The 24,404-nt window shown below is 43.7% G+C and overlaps 1 protein-coding gene across 1 annotated transcript in view; it reads left to right on the top strand.

Moving 5' to 3' along the window:
- Positions 1-22,317, top strand: part of LOC143284897 (uncharacterized) — a 33,586-nt gene extending 11,269 nt beyond the window's left edge. The window contains exons 3-6 of the mRNA XM_076592024.1: positions 9,351-9,595; positions 12,272-12,404; positions 14,137-14,412; positions 14,767-22,317. Coding sequence (XP_076448139.1) covers positions 9,351-9,595; positions 12,272-12,404; positions 14,137-14,412; positions 14,767-15,593 — 1,481 coding nt within the window. The 3' untranslated portion in view covers positions 15,594-22,317. The remainder of the gene's footprint in view (positions 1-9,350; positions 9,596-12,271; positions 12,405-14,136; positions 14,413-14,766) is intronic.
- The last annotated feature ends 2,087 nt before the right edge of the window (positions 22,318-24,404 follow it).

The following is a 24,404-nucleotide window of genomic DNA, read 5'->3' as shown; positions in this document are numbered from 1 at the left end:
GCACCGATTTGGATGTATGGAGGATGACAAACAATGAGGAAAAGTCCCTGATAAAACCTGAAAAACAAGTAACAAATGAACTTTGTCAACAAAACTCACGTATCAACACAATGGTAAATGTGTCGTCTATTGATAATGTGGCCCCGCGTCCCCGGTCATTCATTTATCAAAATGCATACAAAAGTGCACACGTTCAGGGCATATGAAAATAACATTTTAAAATATTATTTTTAAATTGAAAGTCTAAGTTTTCTTGAATTTGAAGACGTCAGTCTCCATCATCGTAGCACTCGCGCACACACACACACACACACACACACACACACACACACACTCACTCACACACACACAAACACACACACACACACACTGTCATACATATATATATGTAGACCCACACTCTGCCAGTCTGTTTGCACACCCCCCACCACCACCACCCCCCCTCACCCCATTCCCCTCTCCTTCCCAACTCACGATATTTCCCCAACGTATACAACTTCAACAGGCAAATGTTTGTTCAGACTGACAAACATAAACTTAATGACAGGGAGGTTTGAGAGAGAGAGAGATAAGAAAAGGCTGCAAACTACAGTCTAAAAAAAGAAACTGAAGAAAAGAAGTTTGTATGGTTGTCGAACCTTTCCTGTATGGAATCAGAACGGGTGGCGCCGCCAAGCGTTATCACAGGAAAGGGTTTAAACATGTCGTAACCACCTGTGGTACCCCCACACACCCCGGCACCCCCTACAACACCCCCCTTCGCCCCTCACTACCCCCTCACGGTCCCCCACGCTGACTGGCAGGGGTGGGGAGGACGGAGAGGGGAGGGGAGGAGAGGGAGGTATGTGGGGAATGTTGCCCTACCCGTTCAGCGCAGGCCCCACCACCGTACAACCCTTCTCACGATACACTTCACCCCACCATAGCACAACGCATGTAGACAGCTTTCCCCTTTACTTCTTTTACTTCTTTTCCTTTTTTCTTTATTTTCACCTTCCCCTTCTTTTCTACCCGCTTAAAGAAACAAATCTACGCTGCCTCGTGTCTCAGTGAAGCGTTGGTCTAATGGGTTAGAGTGCTGTGCCAGGACGGCCAGAGATCCGGGGTTCGAAACTCGCACGAGTCAATCTTCTAATCCCTGGACCTTGTGTGGTGGTGGTCTGGATATGAACTCACGTGCATGTAAACCAAACAGAAAATTAGTACACATGTATGCAAACCAAACAGACTAATTGATACCGCGAGTGCAAACCAAACAGAATATTAGTACACGTGTATCATGTAAACCAAACAGAATATTAGTACACGTGTATCATGTAAACCAAACAGAATATTAGTACACGTGTACGCACACCAAACAGAATATCAGGACAAGTTACATGCAAACCAAACAGAAAGAGGGAACAGAAAGTATTGTGAAGAAAGAGTACAACATGATTCTATTCGTAAAATATATATTGGATTTATTTGACTGACTAAATATTCAAAGTTGAATGGATTGGCCAATGATCTGTTAGAATTTCTCCTCTCCCCTCTGTTCCCCCTCCCCCACCACCTTACCCACCATTCTTCTAAATTTTCTTCTTCTTCTTCGTGTTTTTCTTCTATTACGCCAATTACTCTGGTGATAATGAATTTAATCTCATGTTAATATTGATATTAGCATTATTTTACTATATTATGTACTGTTTGTTTATTTGTTTTATTTCATTATTTCATTACTTACTGTTTATGAATGTTATTTGATACAAGTCATAATAATGGTTCATCAGCCGTCATGATAAAATTGAAGTGCAACGTTGTGAGCACAGTATAAGCTTTAAGCTTGTTGATGCTCTTTTGTCATTCATTGCATTGTAATCATGTGTATTGTTGAACAATTAAAGATTATTTAAACCAAAGAGGGAACACAAATTGGGTCAGGACTGGTGTTGACGGGGACAGCTTGAATGTGGAGAGAGCAACTGACTCGACATTATCCTCTTTTGTTGGATGGGCTGTCAGCGACAAATAAAGAAATGAACTCCAAGTTCACAGGCAGAAATATATATATTTTTTACATTGCGGCCCCAGGTTTGCCTGTATGTGCAAAGCGAAAAGCAGTAGCCATCCGGCAGCTCCACACCTAGCTAGTCATAAAAAGGTTGGGGTTTTTTGTGTGCTCTCTCCTTGTTTTTTCGTCGCAGTATAACCAAAATTGGTTCGCACACTACATTTCACTGATTGTAATACGGGTAGTGGAAGACAACACAGTAGGGTAGCACACCACAGTGCAATACGGTACAGTCACAGTACATGCTTTTCGTCAGCGCAAGTCTGACACATAACAGCGTAGAACAACATTTACAGTGCGCATAGTACAGGCCGAGAGAGTGGGGATGTGACTTGATCAAGAGATTCGATCTTCACAAGTAGCCTGTCTCCGCAAGAATCAAACCTTAGCTCTGATAGTCGGTACAGCAGTTGCATCTTCTGTTGATTTGATGGTTATCAAGTTGTCGGACACAACTATCACCTACTTTCACAATACACGGTTTTCGTCAGTGCAGCAGCACACCACCACGACAGCGCAGTGTATGGGGTGAGAGTGACAGGGGACAGGTGATCCTCACAGCGCCATGTCAGTCACATAGTGGTCTATTTATGTATCACCACGTGAGGTCACGGCGCACTGCCGTGATGACGGACAGCCGTGTTGACACAGTTCTGTGTCTTCCATCCCAACTCCTGCCGTGTTACAGTTGGTTTAAATGATCTTTAATTATTCAACAATACACATGATTACAATGCAATGAATGACAAAAGAGCATCAACAAACTTAAAGCTTATACTGTGCTCACAACGTTGCACTTCAATTTTATCATGACGGTTGATGAACCATATTATCAATTGTATCAAATAACATTCATAAACAGCAAGTAATGAAATAATGAAATAAAACAAATAAACAAACTACATAAAATAGTAAAACAATGCTAATATCAATATTAACATGAGATTAAATTTATTATCACCAGAGTAATCGGCCTGACAGAAGAAAAACACGAAGGAAAAAGAAAGAAGAAGAAAATTTAGAAGAATGGTGGGTAAGGTGGTGGGGGAGGGGGAACAGAGGGGAGAGGAGAAATTCTGTTACAGTTCATACCTGCTTGTCACTCGGCTTATATCACAGATTGACATGTTTATATTTGGGCCAACAGCAAAGTGAGAGCTATATTATCAATGGTTTCTCCAGTCGATTGGAAATCATTTACAGCTTAGTCTTTTGTGAAAGATTATGACTCTCAAACTAGGAGGCAAAATTGCACTGGCTCTTAGTGCTGCAGCCTTGTGGGCTAGTTGGCCTTTGGGAACCATCCCAACGCCGACTGTCCTAAAAACCTCTTGACCGAGAGAGTGGGGATGTAACTTGGGCAAGACACTCTCCACTATAATCAAATTCTAGCCCCAAATGGTCGGAACAGCAGTTGCCTCCTCTGCTGTTCTGATGGTCATAGTCGGACACGACTGACTATCATGCCTGCTTGACTGACACACCTACAGGGCTAGGCTGCTTGACCGATCATTGCATTACTGATTGTGATCGTGATAATTACTGCCCCTTGTGCCCACGGACGTATATTTAATTTAGGTTCATGGTTATACCCTCTGGCATCTTGGGCAGCAAACAAGAGCCGCCACTCTTGCCTGTTTTGGGCCCGTCTCTCAGTGGTGCCCCAGGTGTGTTTGGGGGTCTTGAGTTCTCTCCCTCGACTGTTACGTTCTTCGCCAGGTGTTGTTTGGCCTTCCTCTCTTGCGTCTACCTCCTGGTGTCCAGTGAAGGTGTCCGGGTGATGTGACCTTGCCTACCTCCAGGTGTCCAGTGAATGTGTCCGGGTGATGTGACCTTGCCTACCTCCTGGTGTCCAGTGAAGGTGTCCGGGTGATGTGACCTTGCCTACCTCCTGCTGTCCAGTGAATGTGTCCGGGTGATGTGACCTTGCCTACCTCCTGCTGTCCAGTGAATGTGTCCGGGTGATGTGACCTTGCCTACCTCCTGGTGTCCAGTGAAGGTGTCCGGGTGATGTGACCTTGCCTACCTGGTGTCCAGTGAAGGTGTCCGGGTGATGTGACCTTGCCTACCTCCTGGTGTCCAGTGAAGGTGTCCGGGTGATGTGACCTTGCCTACCTGGTGTCCAGTGAAGGTGTCCGGGTGATGTGACCTTGCCTACCTGCTGTCCAGTGAATGTGTCCGGGCGATGTGACCTTGCCTACCTCCTGGTGTCCAGTGAAGGTGTCCGGGTGATGTGACCTTGCCTACCTGGTGTCCAGTGAAGGTGTCCGGGTGATGTGACCTTGCCTACCTCCTGGTGTCCAGTGAAAGTGTCCGGGTGATGTGACCTTGCCTACCTGGTGTCCAGTGAAGGTGTCCGGGTGATGTGACCTTGTCTACCTCCTGGTGTCCAGTGAAGGTGTCCGGGTGATGTGACCTTGCCTACCTCCTGCTGTCCAGTGAATGTGTCCGGGCGATGTGACCTTGCCTACCTGCTGTCCAGTGAATGTGTCCGGGCGATGTGACCTTGCCTACCTGCTGTCCAGTGAATGTGTCCGGGCGATGTGACCTTGCCTACCTCCTGGTGTCCAGTGAAAGTGTCCGGGTGATGTGACCTTGCCTACCTGGTGTCCAGTGAAGGTGTCCGGGTGATGTGACCTTGCCTACCTGGTGTCCAGTGAAGGTGTCCGGGTGATATGACCTTGCCTACCTCCTGGTGTCCAGTGAAGGTGTCCGGGTGATGTGACCTTGCCTACCTCCTGGTGTCCAGTGAAGGTGTCCGGGTGATGCGACCTTGCTCTCTTCGCTAGACGTGACCAATCCGTTTCCAACGCCTTCTCATGATGATAGTCTCCATATGTGTTGCGATTGCTCATTGATCACATAAAGACATGCCAACCGATGTTTTGGCATTGCAACACTATTCATGATTTATTTGAATTTTTTTTTTTAATCCCGCTTCAATCAAGTTCAATGTCAGGCCAACACACGGACGTTCAACAGCAATCTAGACGTTTCCAGGGGATATAACTGTTCAGGACATCTCCCAGTGAATCAAGCGCATATTGTTGAGGACATCTCCCAGTGTCTGAATCAGGCGCCTGTGGCGACCACCACCGTCGAGTGCTGTACAGTTCTTTACGACGACGACACCAGGATGCGCTTTCTCTTTTTGCAGTTTAAACAGAAGGCTTTGTGACTCAGCACGTGACGCTTGCCAAACGACGGAGCAGTGAAACCTTACGCAGGATGAACGTTAATGGCCGGACAGAGAAAGCCGGCATTGTCAATACACAATACACAACTGAATTTTATTGTAATACTTTGGTACAGAGATTTTCTTTTTGGCAGCAGCACATGTCCAACATAAGAAGAAAACAACAAACAAATAAAATGAATAGAAAATTAAAAAGATAAATCAAATGGCCCCAAATGGATATAGCTATATACAAATATACAGATTACTGAAAATTACGTGCCTCTCCATTTCAGTCAGCCAAGCCGCAGTGCACATCTTCCCACACCACTCACACAAATACACACACACACACACACACACACACACACACCACGCGCACTCACACGCACACATACACTCTCTCTGTCTCTCTCTCTCACAAAGTATGCAACTACAAAGATCATAGTTCATTTAAAAATCAAATATCACCAGAGTAAGACAAGGATTAAACCAAAAAGCAGCACTCCATCGCAAGGGGGTCTGAAGAACGGGGAAGATATACTTCCCTCCATGGGCGACAGAGATGAAGAAGGGGAGCTTAGAATGTAAACACTAATGGCATGTTGGGGTATCAAACTGAAAACTATTATGCAGTTGTGTACACATATACACAGCCAGGCGCGCGCTCTTTCCCTCTCTAACACACAGACACACACACGCACACACGCGCACACACACACACACACACACACACACACTCTCTCTCTCTCTCTAAACATTAGAACACACACACACACACACACACACACACACACACACACATATATATATATATATATATATATATCGCCAATCTGTCTACAAGCACCGGCGCTCAACCATACGAAGATCTGCTGACAATTTTTTAAGAAAAGAAGACTACATGGATACGGCCACATTTCAAGATCCAGTGGCCATGTTATAACAACCCATCCAAGGCATTGTTCAGGGAGGGGACGTCAGACACAAACCGATGGATTGACAACGTTGCAGAACGGCCCGGGAGAACCAATTGCAGAGACCCGGACGTCGACACAGCAGACAGACCTGGAGGAATCTGGTGAACAGTTCTTCTGTGCGGTGCCCCGATGACTGTTCTCAGAAAGTGTGTCTTTACAAGTGACTGAGAACGTTGATGTTTTTGACTTTTTGCATTCATTATCAGTTGTTTCGCTTGTCAGTTTAACGACTTCTCTTTTACGAAGTCCTTTAAGTAATTTCCTGTAACTGTATTTAGAGGGGTTTTTTTGTTTGTTTTGTTTTTCTTCCAAACTTCACCCACATTTTTACCCTCATTTGCCCAGTTTCCCCCAACCCTCCATTCATCCACATCTCCCACCCCTTCTAACCGATAATACTCAGATGTATTCATAAATACTTCAACAAAATGTCTTCAGTCACCGATATGTGTGACGGGACATTAAACAAAAATTCCTCCTCCTCCTGTTCTCAGAGTTGAGAGACAAGAATACGAATCACAGACAGGGGGCCAGAACTGTATTGCCGACATTGTTTGAGTTAAGCAAACACACACACACACACACACACACACACACACACACACACCAACCAACCAACCAACCAACCCACCCACCCACCATCAACAACAACAACAAGAAACGAAATGAACAATGGAAAATGAAATAACGTACGACTCAATTCTGACCAGCCTGGTGTGCCGAGCTGAAATGGGTCGGGGGGCGGAGGGGGAAGGGGGGCGGAGGGGGGAAGGGGGGGCGGAGGGCTCACGATGGCTCAAATGTAAACAACTCCAGAAGTAAGTCGAAGGCCCTGAGGGGATCGTCATGTTTACTCAAGACGTTTTACGACTGTCGTGCACTTGAAGTGAATGCACGAGGGAGCTGAGGACCAGGCCGCTAACAATGGATCCACTGTGACAGCAATCAAGGCCAGTCAGGAGGAAGACAGTCGGGGTACTGTTAGAGCCACGGGCAGGCTTTTAAATCTCTACATGTCCACTGCACACAGAAGATAGTATTCCGACAAAGAAAAAAAAGCATAAAAATAAATAAATAAATAAAATAATAATAATAAAACCTCCAAATGACAGCGGTATGTTGTTTTGTTTTTTTAATTTTCTCTGAATGTCAGTTTCTTTTTTTCTTTTTTTCTTTTTTTTTAACTAAGAGAGTAAAGATTTATGCACTGCCTAGACCTGAAAAAAAAAGCCACTAAAGATAAATAGACATTCTGACAATACCTTGGTTTGTGAACAGATTTAATGTTCATCGGTAGCTTTGTGGATAAGAACATGTGACAGTCCCGGAGTTTCCTACATACAGCATTCACACACACACACACACACACACACACACACACGTGTGTGTGTGTGTGTGTGTGTGTGTGATAGAGAGAGAGCAAAACATGTATTGGACAATTATAGCTTATTTTTATTATATAGCTTCAGTCCGATGCCTGGATCGTCTGTCACAAAGAAGAGTTTTTGTTTCCTGTCGCCACATTTTGGCCAGGAAACCTGGATAGTTATGATAAAATGTATGCCTGCCCACCCGCCTTTGTAAGCAATACAGATAATTTTTTTATGATTAGAATGACCAGCATCAGTGACCCTCTGAAGGTAGTTTTGAACCCCCAAGAAGTACGGTAAAAAGAGTCCCCATGATCCCCAAGATTTTGGACATGTCAGAACCCATGCTAGTTATGTCATTGGGGTTGATTTTATTGGAGGGGGACTGGGGGTGGGGGTGGGTTAAGAGAATGGAGAAAAATTTATGTAGGGGCTGGGGAGGGGTTTCCCTCCTACCCCACCCCCAGCGCTATCTGTTCACTACACAAGGTGTTGGCCGATGTCTGTGATTTGGCACCAGTTGGCGCTGGGAGCTTTCATATCAGTTCGCAAAGGACAGGTTCGCTGACCTTACGGGCCCACCAAAATGGTTCCACACCAAGTGAACTGTCAGCACATGGCTTCTCTACCTCCACACCCCGAATACCCCCTCCCCCAGCCCCTTTCCTCTCCTCCTCCTCCTCCTCCAAGCAGACCAGAGTGTCGTAATGCCTTCGTGACAGTCCATACCGGACTGGACAAAGTCGCTGACGCGGCGGGCGAAATATTGTCGGACAATAAAGGTGTCACAGTACCAGTCTCTTGGCTAACTCCTCGTGATTTTTTTTCCTTTTTTTTCTAAATCTTATTATTGATTAACGACAGTTTGGACTGGGGCCAACAATGGGGCAGAGGACATCCCCCAGCTGGCGTTCTGCCGACTTTTACACACACACACACACACACACACACACACACACACGGACATGTTAACCGACTGGTACACAAAAATACTCTGTTTTTTAAAAGTTGCTACACACACACACACACACACACACGTGTGTGTGTACCAGTCGGTTAACATGTCCGTGTGTGTGTGTGTGTGTGTGTGTGTGTGTGTAGCCACTTTTAAAAAACAAAGTATTTTTTTTAATTTATTATTTTCATTGTTATTTATATATTCAGTGGTAGCTGTGCACATCCAGAATACAATAAGTTCGTGACAGATTCAGTGTGCTCTCCTCCTCTCTTTGTTCCTTTCTCTCTTCCTCTTCCCGCCACACTCACATGTAACACATAATCACGGATATATGCACACTCATACCGAGACACCCCCCTCATATATAAAAATACATAGACACATTCTCTGACAACCACGTCCATTAACAAACATAGTCGAAATTACCAACAGTGATTTCTGATGCCACTTGACACCAGCGATTCAGGCGGTTTCCTCAGTGACCTTGGATGGTGAGTAAAGGTCACGGAGCCAGTGATGAGTTTTGAAAGCTCTATATTGCGTACCCAAGTAGGCAGCATGACGAATCCAGATGTTGCATTTCAAGGAGACAAACATGGAAAATGGATATTATATATGGTATGTGAAATTAGCAAGACAAACAATGTGTATTATCGGATATGTTAACCGACTGGTACACACACGCGCGCGCGAGTACACACACACACACACACACACACACACACACACACACACACACACACACACACATTACTGTCCACAGAAACAGATATAGGTATATAACTGAAACGATCAAACTGTGTGTTTCTTTCAGTGGACATGACGGGCCTAGGCTGTTCCGACACACAGGAGCGGGAGGTGACGAACAGTCAGATGTACACGCTACACGCAGACTACCCCGCGGAGAGCCCTCCCACGTCCACAGTCTGCAGTGTGAGGCTGAAGGCGTCCGACAGCACGTCCTCCCTGCTATACACGGTGCAGCAGTTCTCCGGCCTCGCGGACTGTGGGTGGACCCTGGTCATCTCTGAAGACCCGCAGATTTCCAGCACCCTCACTGTAAGTCCACATTGCCCATGGGTTTGTTTCTGTTCCCCACATAGACCAATGTCCGTGTGACATGACACCGCTCCTAAAACTCCAGTCCATGACCTACAAGACTGCCCTCTACACGAAGAGCTAATGCGCCAGATCTGGCCCAGTCCCGCAGCGCTCAGGGCAAGTTGTGGGGAACGGCGACAGAGCTGCAGCAGACTGCGGACTTCGTCATTCACTCCGGACTGACCGTCTGAGCACGGCCTGGGAACACTGAAGAAGAAGAAGGTTTTAGCTTTAAAAGGTTGAGGAACCCATTTTACTGCCATTGAGGCATTGAAATCATATCCACTATGTTTAGGGCTCGGCATAGACAGGCATGGTCCAATCCTCTCCTTCCGCCGTTCTCCCCTTCCCCAGCTGAAGGCAGTACCCGTTTACACCTGGGTGGAGTGAGGAAACTCGGAGTCAAGGGCCCTCCCCAAGGACACATCATCATCCCGAAACGGAGGCCTTGATTCCTGGTCACCAGGAAATGCTGGATCGGAAGTCCAATGCCAGACAGACTGTCACGTCCCTCCTTTTTTCTTCTTCTTCTTCTTCTTTTTTGACTCACTTGTGTAAACAAAGTGAGTCTATGTTTTAACCCGGTGTTCGGTTGTCTGTGTGTGTCTGTGTCTGTGTCTGTGTGTCTGTGGTAAACGTTAACATTGCCATTTTCTCTGCAAATACTTTGTCAGTTGACACCAAATTTGGCATAAAAATAGGAAAAATTCAGTTCTTTCCAGTCATCTTGTTTAAAACAGTATTACACCTCTGGGATGGGCACAAATTTTTTTTTAAAAAGAAGCCAAATTATATGCAAACTGCATTTACTGTTATATTTATATTTTTGGTATTCTCTAAACTTGGCACTTTGACCTCTTATTCTGACACAACAACAAGAGCAGTCATTATTATCATTTTTTGTTCAAACAGGAACTTCTTTTGCTAAGCATGAAATTTTTATTTATTTTTCAAACGTTTTGGTGCAGATAGTAAAAAAGGGAAATTACTCTGTAATTAATGCTAGGGGACTTAATTTATCACAAGTGAGTCTTGAAGGCCTTGCCTCTCTTGTTATTTTTATTTTTTATCATGACGATAATGGTAATTAATCCAGGTTGTTGCTCACACCTCCTAAGCTGGGAGCTTGCGGTGTTAATAAAAGTGATGCATACATAGATACAGATGCATCAAGAACACCACACACAGACGAGCGTGTGCACATACAAACTTGTAGACAAACACGCTCTCACACTCACTCACATGACTTTATTGAACAGAACTGGGGATTCCACATGAGGAACTTAGAAAGGGTGGGGTTTTTTTTCATATTACAGGGCCAAGATAGGAGAAAGACTGCTGACTTTTGGATTTTCTATACTGTGAAAAAATTAAAATCTAATGTGTATATTTCAGCCCATTGGTAGTGGGATTGGGAACTGTTGTTACGTTAGTAATGGAATAGTCGGCTTAAAAGTAAGGAAGAAGTTTATTATAAAGTCAGAATGAACGTTATTGTAACAGGGTCATGTATCGTGGGTCTTGAAATATTTTATACATATTATAGAGCTTGCCAGGAACATGGCCATAAGGACAGCGGTAGGAAATAAAATATAGTGTGTGTATGGGAAGTCATGACAAGCAATATAGTGTGTGTATGGGAAGTCATGACAAGCAATATAGTGCGTGTATGGGAAGTCATGACAAGCAATATAGTGCGTGTATGGGAAGTCATGACAAGCAGGCATTCTTTGCAATATTGACAAGTGTGGACATGAATGGGCCGGTCCATGAACTGGGTACAGCACACGCCGTTAAATCATTCCTTGCCTGCCTCACCACGATGTTCACAGCACACGTTCTGTGTGCACAGACCATTCTCAAGGCACCAGGCACTACCTGGCTACTAAATGAATGATATATGGTATAATGATATATGGTACTAATGGTATATGGTATGTGCGTGAAAGTCAACGCGTGTATGAGTTATTTTGGTCTGTTGACTATGTAACTGATGACTCATTTCGTTTTGTGGGGAAGAGTTAGAGTCCTTAAGGGCGAGTTGTTCAGGTTTTGGTTTTGCTTAGTCACACTGAAGATAGGTATATGATAATCATGCAAGAGCCTATCACACACACACATAACGTGTGTGTGTGTGTGTGTGTGTGTGTGTGTGTGTGTGTGTGTGTGTGATAGACTTTTACATGGATATCATATACCTGTGTGTGTGTGTGTGTGTGTGTGTGGTCAGTTTACCAGTGTTATTGATGATTCATTTTGTTCCGTTGCACTTTGACAGATACGTGACACCTGCGTGAAAGTTTTTGTGTATGAGTCGTAATTCTCAGACCATCCATTTTATTGATGACTCATTTTGTCCATTTACACTTTCACCACATTCTTCATATAAATGGATGCAAAGCAGCAAATCTTAGCGTGCGAGAAATATGTTTCTATGAAAGACGTTTTGAAAAGGAATAGAACTTTTTTTTTTTTTTTTTTTTTTTGCTCGGCATGGATTCGTCCATAAAATTTTAATGCTTTAATAGGGCGAAGGGTTGATGTATTAAAAAAAAAAAATCATGTTCTTCTCTTATCAATTTGTGATTTATTGCCCTCATTGATAAATGACTTGTCTTGTCTTGTCCTTCACAGCGCACACTGACCTGTGGGGAGGCGGTGGCCCTACCTGTCCAGGGCGAAGGTTCACGTGGGAAGCTGCAGTTCAGTGTTCGCAGAAACGGGACACACAGCTCTGCTCTTCAGCTCCGTATCCAAGTCACCGCAAGTGAGTGTGCACAGTGCACGTTCTGTGGGAACCTCTCTTTCCACACGCCCCCCTCTGTAAGTTGTAGGGGGATCGAACAACTGTATAACCATCCACCATGGCGAAGCGGTTAGTGTCACGGACTGATGACTGGGAGGATGTGGGTTCCATCCCCATCAGAGGTGGGGTTCATCGGCCCGTGGCCGGCACCTCCCCAGAGCTGTGTGTGCTTTAGGGGCTCTGATGGGAAGACTGGGACATTGCTGTTGAAGATTGTCTGCTTCGTTGATGCGTCTTTGAGAGTGTGAATCGAATTCCATGACCAGCAACTGCAGATGTCTGTATTTCTTAGCTTGGTTGATGCTGGGATGTATGATGAGAGTACAGTCTTATCAAGTAGTCCCAAACCTAAACGGACCTCCACAGCAGCATCTTCATCATCCTCATCATCATTCATCATCATCATTCGAAATATAGAAAACAAAATTACAACCCCACCTCCTTCCCCAGTGGGTTGTTTCACTTGTGGTGTGTGCTTTGTGGTGTGTGTGCTTTGTGGTGTGTGTGCTTTGTGATGTGCTTTGTGGTATGTGTGTGCTTTGTGATGAGTGCTGTGTGTGTGCTTTGTGATGAGTGCTGTGTGTGTGCTTTGTGGTATGTGTGTGCTTTGTGATGAGTGCTGTGTGTGTGCTTTGTGGTGTGTGTGCTTTGTGGTGTGTGTGCTTTGTGATGAGTGCTGTGTGTGTGCCTTGTGGTGTGTGCTTTGTGATGAGTGCTGTGTGATGTGTGTGTTTTGTGGTGTGTGCTTTGTGCTGTGTGTGTGTGTGTGCTTTGTGGTGTGTGTGCTTTGTGGGGGGGGTGTGCTTTGTGATGAGTGCTGTGTGTGTGCTTTGTGGTGTGTGTGTGTGTGTGTGCTTTGTGGGGTGTGTGCTTTGTGGGTGTGTGTGCTTTGTGGTGTGTGTGCTTTGTGGGGGGGTGCTTTGTGGGTGTGTGTGCTTTGTGATGAGTGCTGTGTGTGTGCTTTGTGGTGTGTGTGTGTGTGTGCTTTGTGGGTGTGTGTGCTTTGTGATGAGTGCTGTGTGTGTGCTTTGTGGTGTGTGTGTGTGTGTGTGTGTGCTTTGTGATGTGTGCTTTGTGTGTGCTTTGTGGGGTGTGTGCTTTGTGATGAGTGCTGTGTGTGTGCTTTGTGGTGTGTGTGTGTGCTTTGTGGGGTGTGTGCTTTGTGATGAGTGCTGTGTGTGTGCTTTGTGGTGTGTGTGTGTGTGTGTGTGTGCTTTGTGGTGTGTGTGTGTGTGCTTTGTGGGGGTGTGTGCTTTGTGATGAGTGCTGTGTGTGTGCTTTGTGGTGTGTGTGTGTGTGTGTGTGTGCTTTGTGGTGTGTGTGTGCTTTGTGGGGTGTGTGCTTTGTGGTGAGTGCTTTGTGGTGAGTGCTTTGTGACGAGTGCTTGCTACGCACGGAACCTTGGATTATCATCTCATCCAAATGACTAGCATCCAGACAACCACTCAAAAAGTCTAGCAGAGTGGGGAGAAAATTCTAGTGAGTGTGGGATTCGATCCTGCACCCCTTAGATTCTCTCGCTTCCCGAGGCGGATGCGTTACCACTGGGCCACCACTCTGCATGTTCCAGGCCAATGAATAGCACCTAGATAACCACTCAAAGTCTAGCAGGTGGGGGGAGAAAATTCTGGTGGGTGTTGGATTCGATTCTCTCGCTTCCCAGGCGGATGCGTTACCACTCCGCATGTTGCAGGTGCGGGCTACGTGGAGGTAACAGACACGGCGTTCGCCGACAGACTGACGGGGGACGGGGGCGACACGGACGACCCCCCCACCCCCACGGACAACAACGAAGGGGAGGGCGGCTCTCTGAACGTGGGCGTGGTGGTGGGCATCGCCATCGCGGGCATCATCCTGATCATCGCCCTGGTGGGTCTGGCCATCTACTGCTGCCTGAGGAACCGCAACGAGGACATCAAGGACATGGAGGCTGGGGAGGCGCGGTCAGGAACCAGTGTCTTCACCTCAGGTGGGTGGGGTGTGTGTGTGTGTGTGTGTGTGTGTGTGTGTGTGTGTGTGTGTGATACACTGATCTGAGAATATACATCACATACATACATGTATTAGTATTACACAACTTGTGGTGTGTGTGGATGGGTGTATGTGTGTGTGTGATTGAAACTTTTATCAGGCATTGTACACCGCATACTCTAACACAGCAAGCGTGTGTGTGTATGTGTGGGTGTGGGTGTGTGTGACACTTTCATCAGACATTGTGCACCGCATACCCTAACACAACAAACGTTGTGTGTGTGGGTATGACACTTATATCACACATTATACACCGTATTTCCTAACACAATATTCATTGTGTGTGTGGCAGGAACGTCCCAGGTACTGTTCGCGGGGAACCAGCGTAAATCGGGAGGAACAGGGGGGAAGTATGGGTCCATGGAGGACGTCCGCAGCTCCTCCAGCACGGACAGGGCCAACAACCTTTACTCCAACAGGGGTTACCAGGCTGACGGCGATGAGACCCGCTCCGACAGAGAGAGCAGGGGAGGGGGCTACAAGAACACGGCCTTCGCGGACGAGTCGGACCGCGCTGTGGAGCGGGGCGGGCACCTGTCGCGCAGAGACAGCGGGGGACGTGGCGGTGGGAAGTACGACAAGAAGAAGGCCTACTCCCGCAACGAGGAGTACGAGATGAGCAAGGTCAGCAAGGTGCCCAACGGGATCCTGAAGACCAGGTCCAAGTCCCCCAACAGGTCCCAGTCGTCGACGGAAGGCAGCACGGTGGACAGCAACGCCCTGGTGTACGGCTACAGCCAGACGACGCACGCGCACCCCAACACGCAGCACATCCCCGTGCTGGAGCGCACAAGGTCAAGGTCGCGCTCCCGGGGGACCAGTTCCCACCGGTCGGGCTCGGCGGGCAGGTCGCGGTCTGGGTCCGTGGGGAAGTCGTCGGGCAAGGACATGAAGGCGCCCAAGACGTCCCGCCAGTACAGCGACATGTCCCACTTCCTGGAGAAGCAGAAGGAGAGGCCGAGGTCTCGGTCGGGCAGTGTGGGGAGGAGGGCGCGCAGTGACTCCAAAACCAGTGACCACACGCCCAGCGAGGTGTCGTTCGCGCCCTCTGGCGCCTCCTCCAAGAAGAACACTGGGGGCAGGAGGGTTCACATCCAGAGCGTGGAGACAGACTTTTAATTAGTCTTCACTGCTGGACTCCTCGTGGAGACAGACTTTTGAGTTTCCACCGCTGCACCCCTTGTGCACACAGACTTATAATTCAGCTTCACTGCTTGCATCAAGAGCGACTGTGACATATTCGTCTTCTTGATTTAAAAAAAAAAAAAATTCAGTCTTCATCATTTGTGTTGAGAGCGACTGTGACATATTGGTCTTCTCGATATGTTTTTTTTGTTTTGTTTTTTTTAATTGTAATTAAATCTACCCAGATTATTTTTCAATAACCTTTTCTCTTTCACAATGATTTTGGTTGTATAGGTGTGTGTGTGTGTGTGTGTGTGTTTTACCTGTACAGGTGTCACGGTGTTTTACCTGTACAGGTGTGTATGTGTGTGTTGTACAGGTACAGGTGTGTGTGTGTGTGTGTGTTGTACATGTGTGTGAAGCCTGGGGAAGAGGGGGATAGCAGTCAGATTGAGTGGTGACATGCATTCTGTGACCACCCTCCATTGACACGTCTCCCAATTACTGGTTGCTGTTTTCTTCAATGAAGCTGAAAGAGTGAATGCCAGTGTGTATGCCTGCGTGTTTTTGTTTGTTTTTTTGTTTGTTTGTTTTTGTTTTTTTTTTTTTATCATAAAGCGAAAACAAAAAGTATGCAACTGTCCAGGAGAATAATTGATAACAAGGAAAATAAATGCTGTTTTTTTGTTGTTGTTTTTTTTATAAATGTGATTTTAATTACAGAAAACGAAAGTTATTTTTTTGGCGTCTTTGTTTTTAATGATCACTTCTGCAAAATAAACAGCTAGTGCTTCCTGTTGTGTAAATCTTTTCTTTCTTTTTTTTTTCTTGAGACATAAAGTGTTAAAAAAAATTTTGTGTTTTTTTTAAAGTAAGTAATAACAAGAGATAAGTAGAAAACACAGCAAACAACTCATATTCTCTTGTACTATTTCTGACTCTTAGAATGTCTTGTAATGAGAAGTTTAATATCATACAATCATTATGCCAAACACTGAATATGAAAGGTACATCGAAACGATCCTTAATAAGGCATTTGTAACGTGTGTGTTCAGAAGTCCAGGATACAGCTGTTCATTTCTTTTTTTCTTCTTTTTTTTAAATCCAATTTTAAAATATACCTACAAGTGCATACATGCATTGACAAACCTAAAGAAGGAGAGAGGAAGGAAGAAAGAAGAAGAAAAAGACATCTTGCTGTGTAAATCTTGCCATGTGAGTAAACTAAAAGGAACAGTCTTTCACATCATACACATGTAAATTACAGGTGAACTTACCAGAATTTTACAGTCATTCACAACATGTACATTTGGACAGGTGAACTTTTCATTCGCATGAACATTTGTACAAGTGAATTTGACAGGAACAGTTATTAATAAGATTTGAATTACATGTGGACAGGTGAAGAAAAGTCCAAAGAGAATGAGCAGGTTAATTAATAGAATGTGACATTTCTGAAATTCTAATATTGTAATGTGTGTTATCAATTCAGATTGAATAAGCTATAAATTCATATCAAATAAATAAAAGATGATTTGTCACAGTACCATTCACTCATTTTTTTCTTTGACTCAACACTAGGGGCCTGGCGCAGCGAAGGAACTTGTGTGAATTTTGCCATGTAAAGGTTTACTTCGTTTGCAGTTCTGTCAACAGCCTATTTCTTTCATCAGTTCGTTCTGTAGTTGAACGTCTTTTCGCTGTAAGTGATATTAGAAGTGTGTACGTGTGTGCGTGTGTGTGCGTGCATGCGTGCGCGTGTGTGTGTGTGTGTGTGTGTGTGTGTGTGTTCTTCATGTATGCTTTGTGTACAACATGTATGTTATTGTGAACTGCTTTCAGAAGTCTGAAAGCACTACATAAATGTACTGTTATTATTATTATTGTCAAAGCTTGGGAGAGAATTTTGTTAAACAGTGTGCGTGCTGTTGGTTTCTTTGAAACTGTTTTGAACTGAAGCATAAGGTCAACAATGTTCTTCATTCTGGACTGTTTGTCGTTTCACATGAACTGTTGTTTAACTTCACACTCTGGTTGTGAGATGACTTTCACTGTGATGAAGGTGAAGTATCGATCATTGGTGTCATTGTGCATCATCATCATCATCACATCATCGTCGTCATCAGCACTGTGTATACATCACAGGGTTTCTAAAGAGTCATGGAAATCTGGAAAAGTATTGGAAAATCATGTTTTGCCCGTTGGGCTCTGGAAGTCTTGGAATTTTGATAAAACTCTTACCCAGCAACAATTAGTGAAAAGAGTTTAATGTTTCTAAAAAAAACAACAACAACCAAACAATTGAAAAAAACAAAAAATAACAAAAATGGAACAATGATACTGGGACATTCATTGTTCTCTTTCGTAAGCGGTGTAGCAGATGTTTTTTTTTCTTTTTAAGTTTGTCTTTGTGTTTGGAAAAGAAAATCTTTCATCTAGTCTGGAAAGTCTGGACTTTTGTTTGGTTATATTTGTGGTCATTGTTGTCTTATTTATTTATTTATTTTATTTTATTTATTTATCTATTAATCTTTTTTTTTTCTTTTTTTTTTCTCAAGGCCTACAAAGCGCGTTGGGTTACGCTGCTGGTCAGGCATCTGCTTGGCAGATGCGGTGTAGCGTATATGGATTTGTCCAAACGCAGTGACGCCTCCTTGAGCTACTGAAACTGAAACTGAAACTATATTTGTGGGAGCCCTGGCATCATCAACATCATTTGTCATGCCATACTTTGCAGAGTGAAACTTGTCAACATGGATGTGCAGAGTTTATAGTGACATGTAGATAATGATGATAATGATACTAATGCTGAAAACTAAGGAAAAGTGGTGTTCATATGGTTTTGCAAATATGAATAAATTTCTAATTCCTTTCACAGAAAGATTTTGTGTTTTACTTTGTACACTGGAATGATGATTGTTTGTGTCAAAGTGTACGGAACATTAATTTTTATGTATTGGAATTACTTAATATTGTTTCAAGGCTAGGTGTTTTTTCCACATAACTGTTTAGAAAATTTAAATATATGTATTTTTGTGTGTGTGTGCAGAACTGGAGATAGATGGAATTGTAACAGTAACATGGAATAGTTACCTCAAGCTGGTTCTCCCAGTCTCATTAACTGTACAAAGAGCTGTGTGCCCCTGCTACTCCCAGTGTCCCACTGTAGCAGCAAAGAAATCACTGACAGCAATAACATTTCAAATTCCATGCTTCCTACTTTCAACACTTGTTTCAGGTTTGCCTACCATTGTATGCACATAACTCTTAACTTAATGTATAAGCTGCGAAACTGGGGACATGTATATATTTGATGTATGTTATTCTCATGAAATTTGCATATTATACTAATGTACATTCCCATGTAAAGGTGATAAATTGATTGTGCATATTATCAGAAACCTTGGAATATGACAATGTATCTGTGAACAATGAATTTCTCTGATTTATGATGTTGTTATCCATGACAGTTTTAGTTGTTGAAATCATTGAAATGTGATACAAGATAATGCAAAAAACAGTAGATTTGCTCATCAATGTATTCACTCTTTCTCACTTTAGATTCTGCTACTTCGGCCATGTTCCCTATACAGGCTGTAGGCAAAGCATGTCAGTTGAGTTTCAAAATTATTTTTTTGAAATTCTGTTCAGATTCTGAAAACAGAATATGGCTGCCTTCACAACAGGCAACAAACAAGGATGCATGTGTGTAAAACCCTACACCTTCACCATGGTGATTAGGGGTGGGTGGGGTGCTTGTCTGTAAACCCCTACTGCTACACTCTGGTACATAGGAGTGGGTGGGGGTGTCATGTGTGTAAAACTATGTAGCTATACATCTTGGTGCATAGAGGAGTGGGTGTGGTGTGTATAAACCCCTACAGCTACACTTTTGTGCATTGGGGTGGAGGGTGTGTGTGTGTGTGTGAACCCCAACTGCTACACCCTGGTACATAGGGGTGGGTGGGCGTGGCTTGTGTGTAAACCTCTGTCGCTACACCTTGTGGCAAAGGGGTTGGGGTGGGGTGCATGTATGTTAACCCTTACAACTACACCTTGAAACATACGGGTGGAGGGATGCATGCTTATAAACCTTTACAGCAATACCTTGGTACATAGAAGTTGGTGGGGTGATGTGTATAAAGCCCAACAGCTATACCTTGGTACATGGGGGTGGGTGGGGTGCTTGTATGTAAATCCTGACAGCTACACTTTGGTACATGGGGTGGGGGTGCATGAATGAAAACCCCTACAGCTACGTCTTGTTGCATGGGGGTGGTGAGGGGGTGCGTGTGTGTAAACCCCCTATGGTTAATCATGCTGCATAGAGGGTGAGGTGGCAAGTCTATAAATCCCTATTGCTGCATCTTGGTGCACAGTTAGGCATGTAGGACCTACAACTCTTAAAAAAGATGAATATAGAAGAATGAATCTGTTAAGTTTGAGAACAGAGCAATTTTTATTGACAGTTGTGGGTTTCAGACCTGCGAGATAACGCATTTCACTGTTGATAATCAGACATGGACTAGTGTGATGCGCAGATCACAAATCATGTCGTAGGGGTGATGGGCTTGTTTGCAACATACAGCCAATGGCAGCTACTTAATCCTACTTTCACATTCAACTGGTCCAGATGAACCTTCAATCATTTTAAACGACTGCTTTCTTTTGTCTGAAATGTTATGACCTGACCACTCAGAAAGTTCAAATTCATCAGGTGTGGTGACAGGATAGTTGTAGCTCACTCAGGTAGGTGGTTTTTTGGGTGGGTGTGTTCTGTGCCAATTTTCTTTACCAGGTGCACAGAGGGAAATTTGACCACTGTGTGAATCAACTGACATGAGTGAATGAGGTTAGGTGCAGGGGTGAGGGTTGTAGTTTGAAGTGAACAGGTTTTAGCAAATTGTCTTGTCTTGGTAGTCCATCGGTGTCCCACACTGACACAGTCTGTGTTCTCAGTGATGGGAGCGCAAGTGGTTCTGTAGTCCAAGACTGGAAGCACACAGACACCTGCAGGTGACACAGCAGTCGTCTGTTGTCTGGAATGAGGCAAATGCAACTCTGTGACGTCTGTTACTTGCAGCAGATAGATACTGTCGCTGGTCCTCTTCAAAGGCAGCTGTCACTCTGGAAAGGAGCAACCTCCACGCTGGTCTGTTTGCCGCAGAGGCTTCAAGCTTGTGTGGCTGAGTGCAGCTCCATTTGAGGTAGCTCTTCAGAGTGTGTCCTTATACCTCAGTTTGGGTCCCTCCTGTCTGCCTGAGCCTTCCTTGAGATCACCTTTGAAATATTCATGGGGAAAAAGAGGGAAAAATAAGTTGTCGTTGCACATACCCCCCCAACTTTGTGTCTGGAGAAATGTGACACATCTTACTGCTGTTGTTGGTTTTGTACTTATCATAGAACATCACGAACCATTTGTAGTGTCCGCCTTACAGACGTGAACAACAAAAAAGCCTGGATCAAACTGTTCCCACTGTGAGGCAGGACACTGCCCACATCTAAGCAGAGACAGACATGCAGTCTTGCTGCATGTCACTCATTTTTGTGTGCCATGCCCCCATTTTCATTCTAACTTTATTTAACTGTTGTTTTCTGTATATCTCTTTTTTTTCCAGTTCTATTTATATTTTATGTACCTGTTTGTTAATTTAGTCGTTTTGAATTTCATTTTTGTTTACTGGTGTTGTTATATGTGTACACATATATTCTTAGTGTTTGGAAGGCTCTCAAGGCCTGACCATGTTGGGTCTTTCTGTTGGTCAGGCATCACCTCACCCTGCCCATTTTACACTGTTAACTTAAAATAGCTGTAGTGTATATGGATCAGCCCACACACTTGGACACCTTGGAACTGAAGCTATAGTATGTCTTGTAATTGTTCTTTTTCATCATGTTGCATTTCTACATTTTCTTTTCTCAAGCATCTGGGTTCTTGTTTTTTTTTGTTTGTTTGTTTATTTTTCTTAAAGATGTTTTGTTAACACTTAAAAAAAATACCAGTGAAAGATGAAGGCAGTTATGTCAGAGTGAGTGTGTAACATATCCGTATTGTTACAGTGACTGATTACCAATACACTGAATTTGACCTCTGATGTTAAATAACATCTCTTTTGATCCCTTCCGGTATTCTGCCATATCCAGCTAAAAACATTGGTTGGTTTTGTGCATTAAAGTTGCATTTGTTAAACAACAACAACAACAAATAATATATATAATATATGGATAAGTAACATGTGCCGGTTTAAACTGGAAATGTAATAGTCGGCGCAAGGTACTGTGATCAGTATTCTAAACTTCTCATGATTCATTTCCATTCATCATTCCATACAGATCAAAAGTATAATCGTATAACAAAGTCAGCCAGCCCATGTACAATTTTCAGTGAATTTTGTTCAGTCCTCTCTTTTGTATGCATCCTGTTAGCCATCATATTTATCATACCTTTAAAAACAACAACGACATCTTGTTATTATTAACCACAGGCTTCCACTGAGGTTCAGATTTGGTAGTTGTTTAGTTATCATATTGTTGATCTGTTTTTCAATAGTTAGCAAACTAAAAAGAAAATGTATGCTTGTTTTATGGTTTCTTTGTGGCGTATAATCAGTTGCAATATTAATCAGCCTTTCTTTTTTTTGTTAGTGGAAGTGGAAACTGTGTATAAAACTAATTATAAAAGAAATGCACCATCATCATTGATTTTTTTTTTTTTTTTTTTTTAAGAAAAAAGAAGGCACTGACTAGTGTCGCAGTGCAGTGAATCAAGAGAAGTGTGCATGGATACGCAGGCTGCATGCAGCAGCACACACAAGCAGCAGAGGAGATGGATCAATATCCATACATTACTATGCAAGTAGGAAGATCCCGATTGATCTGTACCATAATTATGTTGATGGTTTCCTGACCAGTGCATCAGGTCTGTGCCTTGGTCAGTCATCTTCTCTGTTTTGAACACTGTATTCAAAGCAAATGTGGTGCAGCGTTTATGGATCAGTCTGCATGTTTTGACGCTTCTTTGAAACTGAATATGTGGATGGAATGCTTTGTGCATTAATAATTGTGCTGCAGTTGTTTTTTGTTGTTTTTTTGTTGTTGTTGTTTGTTTTTTTTTCTGCTGTCAAAACATAATTTAGAATTTATGTTAGACGATCCCTGTCTATCAATTCCATAATTTAAGACCACAGATTTTTCTCTCATCCCCAAACCCCCTTTCCAACTCTCCCCCCCCCCCCCTCTCTCTCTCTCTCTCCCCCCCCCCCTCCCCTCCCCTCTCTCTCTTCCCAAGGCCCTATCTCTGTCTTTGTTCTCTGTGTATGTATGTGCACAGAAAAGAAAAACCATCAGTGCAGATGCCCTTTGATGTGTATCAACATAAGATTTGGTTAGCTTGTGCAAAATGATGTGTTTGTCAATATTTAAGAAACTGGTCACTTCTTCCATAGACGCCAGTCATCTGTGCGTGTGTGTTTTTGCCAATGGCTTGCGGCACACACATTTCAGTCTCAAGGAACATTATTTATATTTTGGGTGGTGACAGTTTTTGTTCATGAAATTCAGTTTGGTGAAACAGATCAGCATCGGCTCCCTCTCCCCCTGCCCTACCCCATAAAGCTTCACACACACACACACACACACCTCTTCCCCTGGGCAGTCATGAAGAGCATGATTCTATAAAAGTGCCTTGAGTATTTTACAGAATTTTGACATTCCATCTCTGTGTCATTTCATTGTGGGGCTTGTTGCATGGATATGCCACAATCCTTCATGCTGTGTTATTTTCAGAACCGTTAAAAAACAACATTTACTCAGATAAACACAATGTGAAGGAGCATATGGAATAATTGAATCTGCTCTATAATGATGGAAGATGAAAATGTGTAAAAGCAACTGCTGTCTGTTGATAATTATTGTCTGACAAAACATTGTATGATTTGACTTATGTCTAACTGGCTACTTGTCCGCTTTAAACATGGCTGTATATTCTAGTGCCATGCCATCATTATTAACCTGTCATTGTTCACAACTTATATCGACTTTGGTCAATAAATTCTGATATTTTTAACCTTAAGTGTGTGTGTGTGTGTGTGTGTGTGTGTGTGTGTGTGTGTGTGTGTGTGTGTGTGTGCAAAAAACTGAGGTGTTGTATGTGTGTACAGTAGGAGTACAGCAGACCTCAGTCCCCATTGTTGTGATTTGTTTTAAACAACTAATGACCTCTGTTGCCTTATAGCACAGTATTTTGTGACACCTTTCTTTCACTCTTTCATTTGCTCTTTCTGAAAGTGACCCTGAATAACACACACACACACACACACACACACGCATGCACTCTCATTCAAACTAAGTATCTCAATCACTATAGCTTCAACTTTTATCTGTCCTCTGAGCTATCAATTACCTCACTGCTTTCAACTCAAGAGTCAGCAACGTTTCCTTAATGAAGCAGTGGATTTACTCCACATTTCACTCAATGAAGAGGTCCTGTTGGCGTCGTGTGTCAACCGTTATCTGCACACAGTTCCTCTGCTGGCAAGAACATGTATATGAACTCAGGCTCCCCACAATAAGATAACGATAATGATGCTATGGATACCTATATAGCGCCTATCCTCTGTCAGAGACCAAGCTCTAAGCACTTTACAAACATGAAGTCAACTGCACAACAGGCTGCCTACCCGCCTGGGTAGAGCCGTATGACTGCTACCATTGGGTGCTCATCATTAATTTCCTGTGTCATTCAATCAGTTTGAGTTATGCAAACACACATACATTTTATGTGTAAGACTGTTTTCTTTACTTACC

Source organism: Babylonia areolata, chromosome 8 (genome assembly GCF_041734735.1).
Source record: "Babylonia areolata isolate BAREFJ2019XMU chromosome 8, ASM4173473v1, whole genome shotgun sequence".
Taxonomy (NCBI): domain Eukaryota; kingdom Metazoa; phylum Mollusca; class Gastropoda; order Neogastropoda; family Buccinidae; genus Babylonia; species Babylonia areolata.
This window is presented reverse-complemented; position numbering and strand designations above follow the sequence as displayed.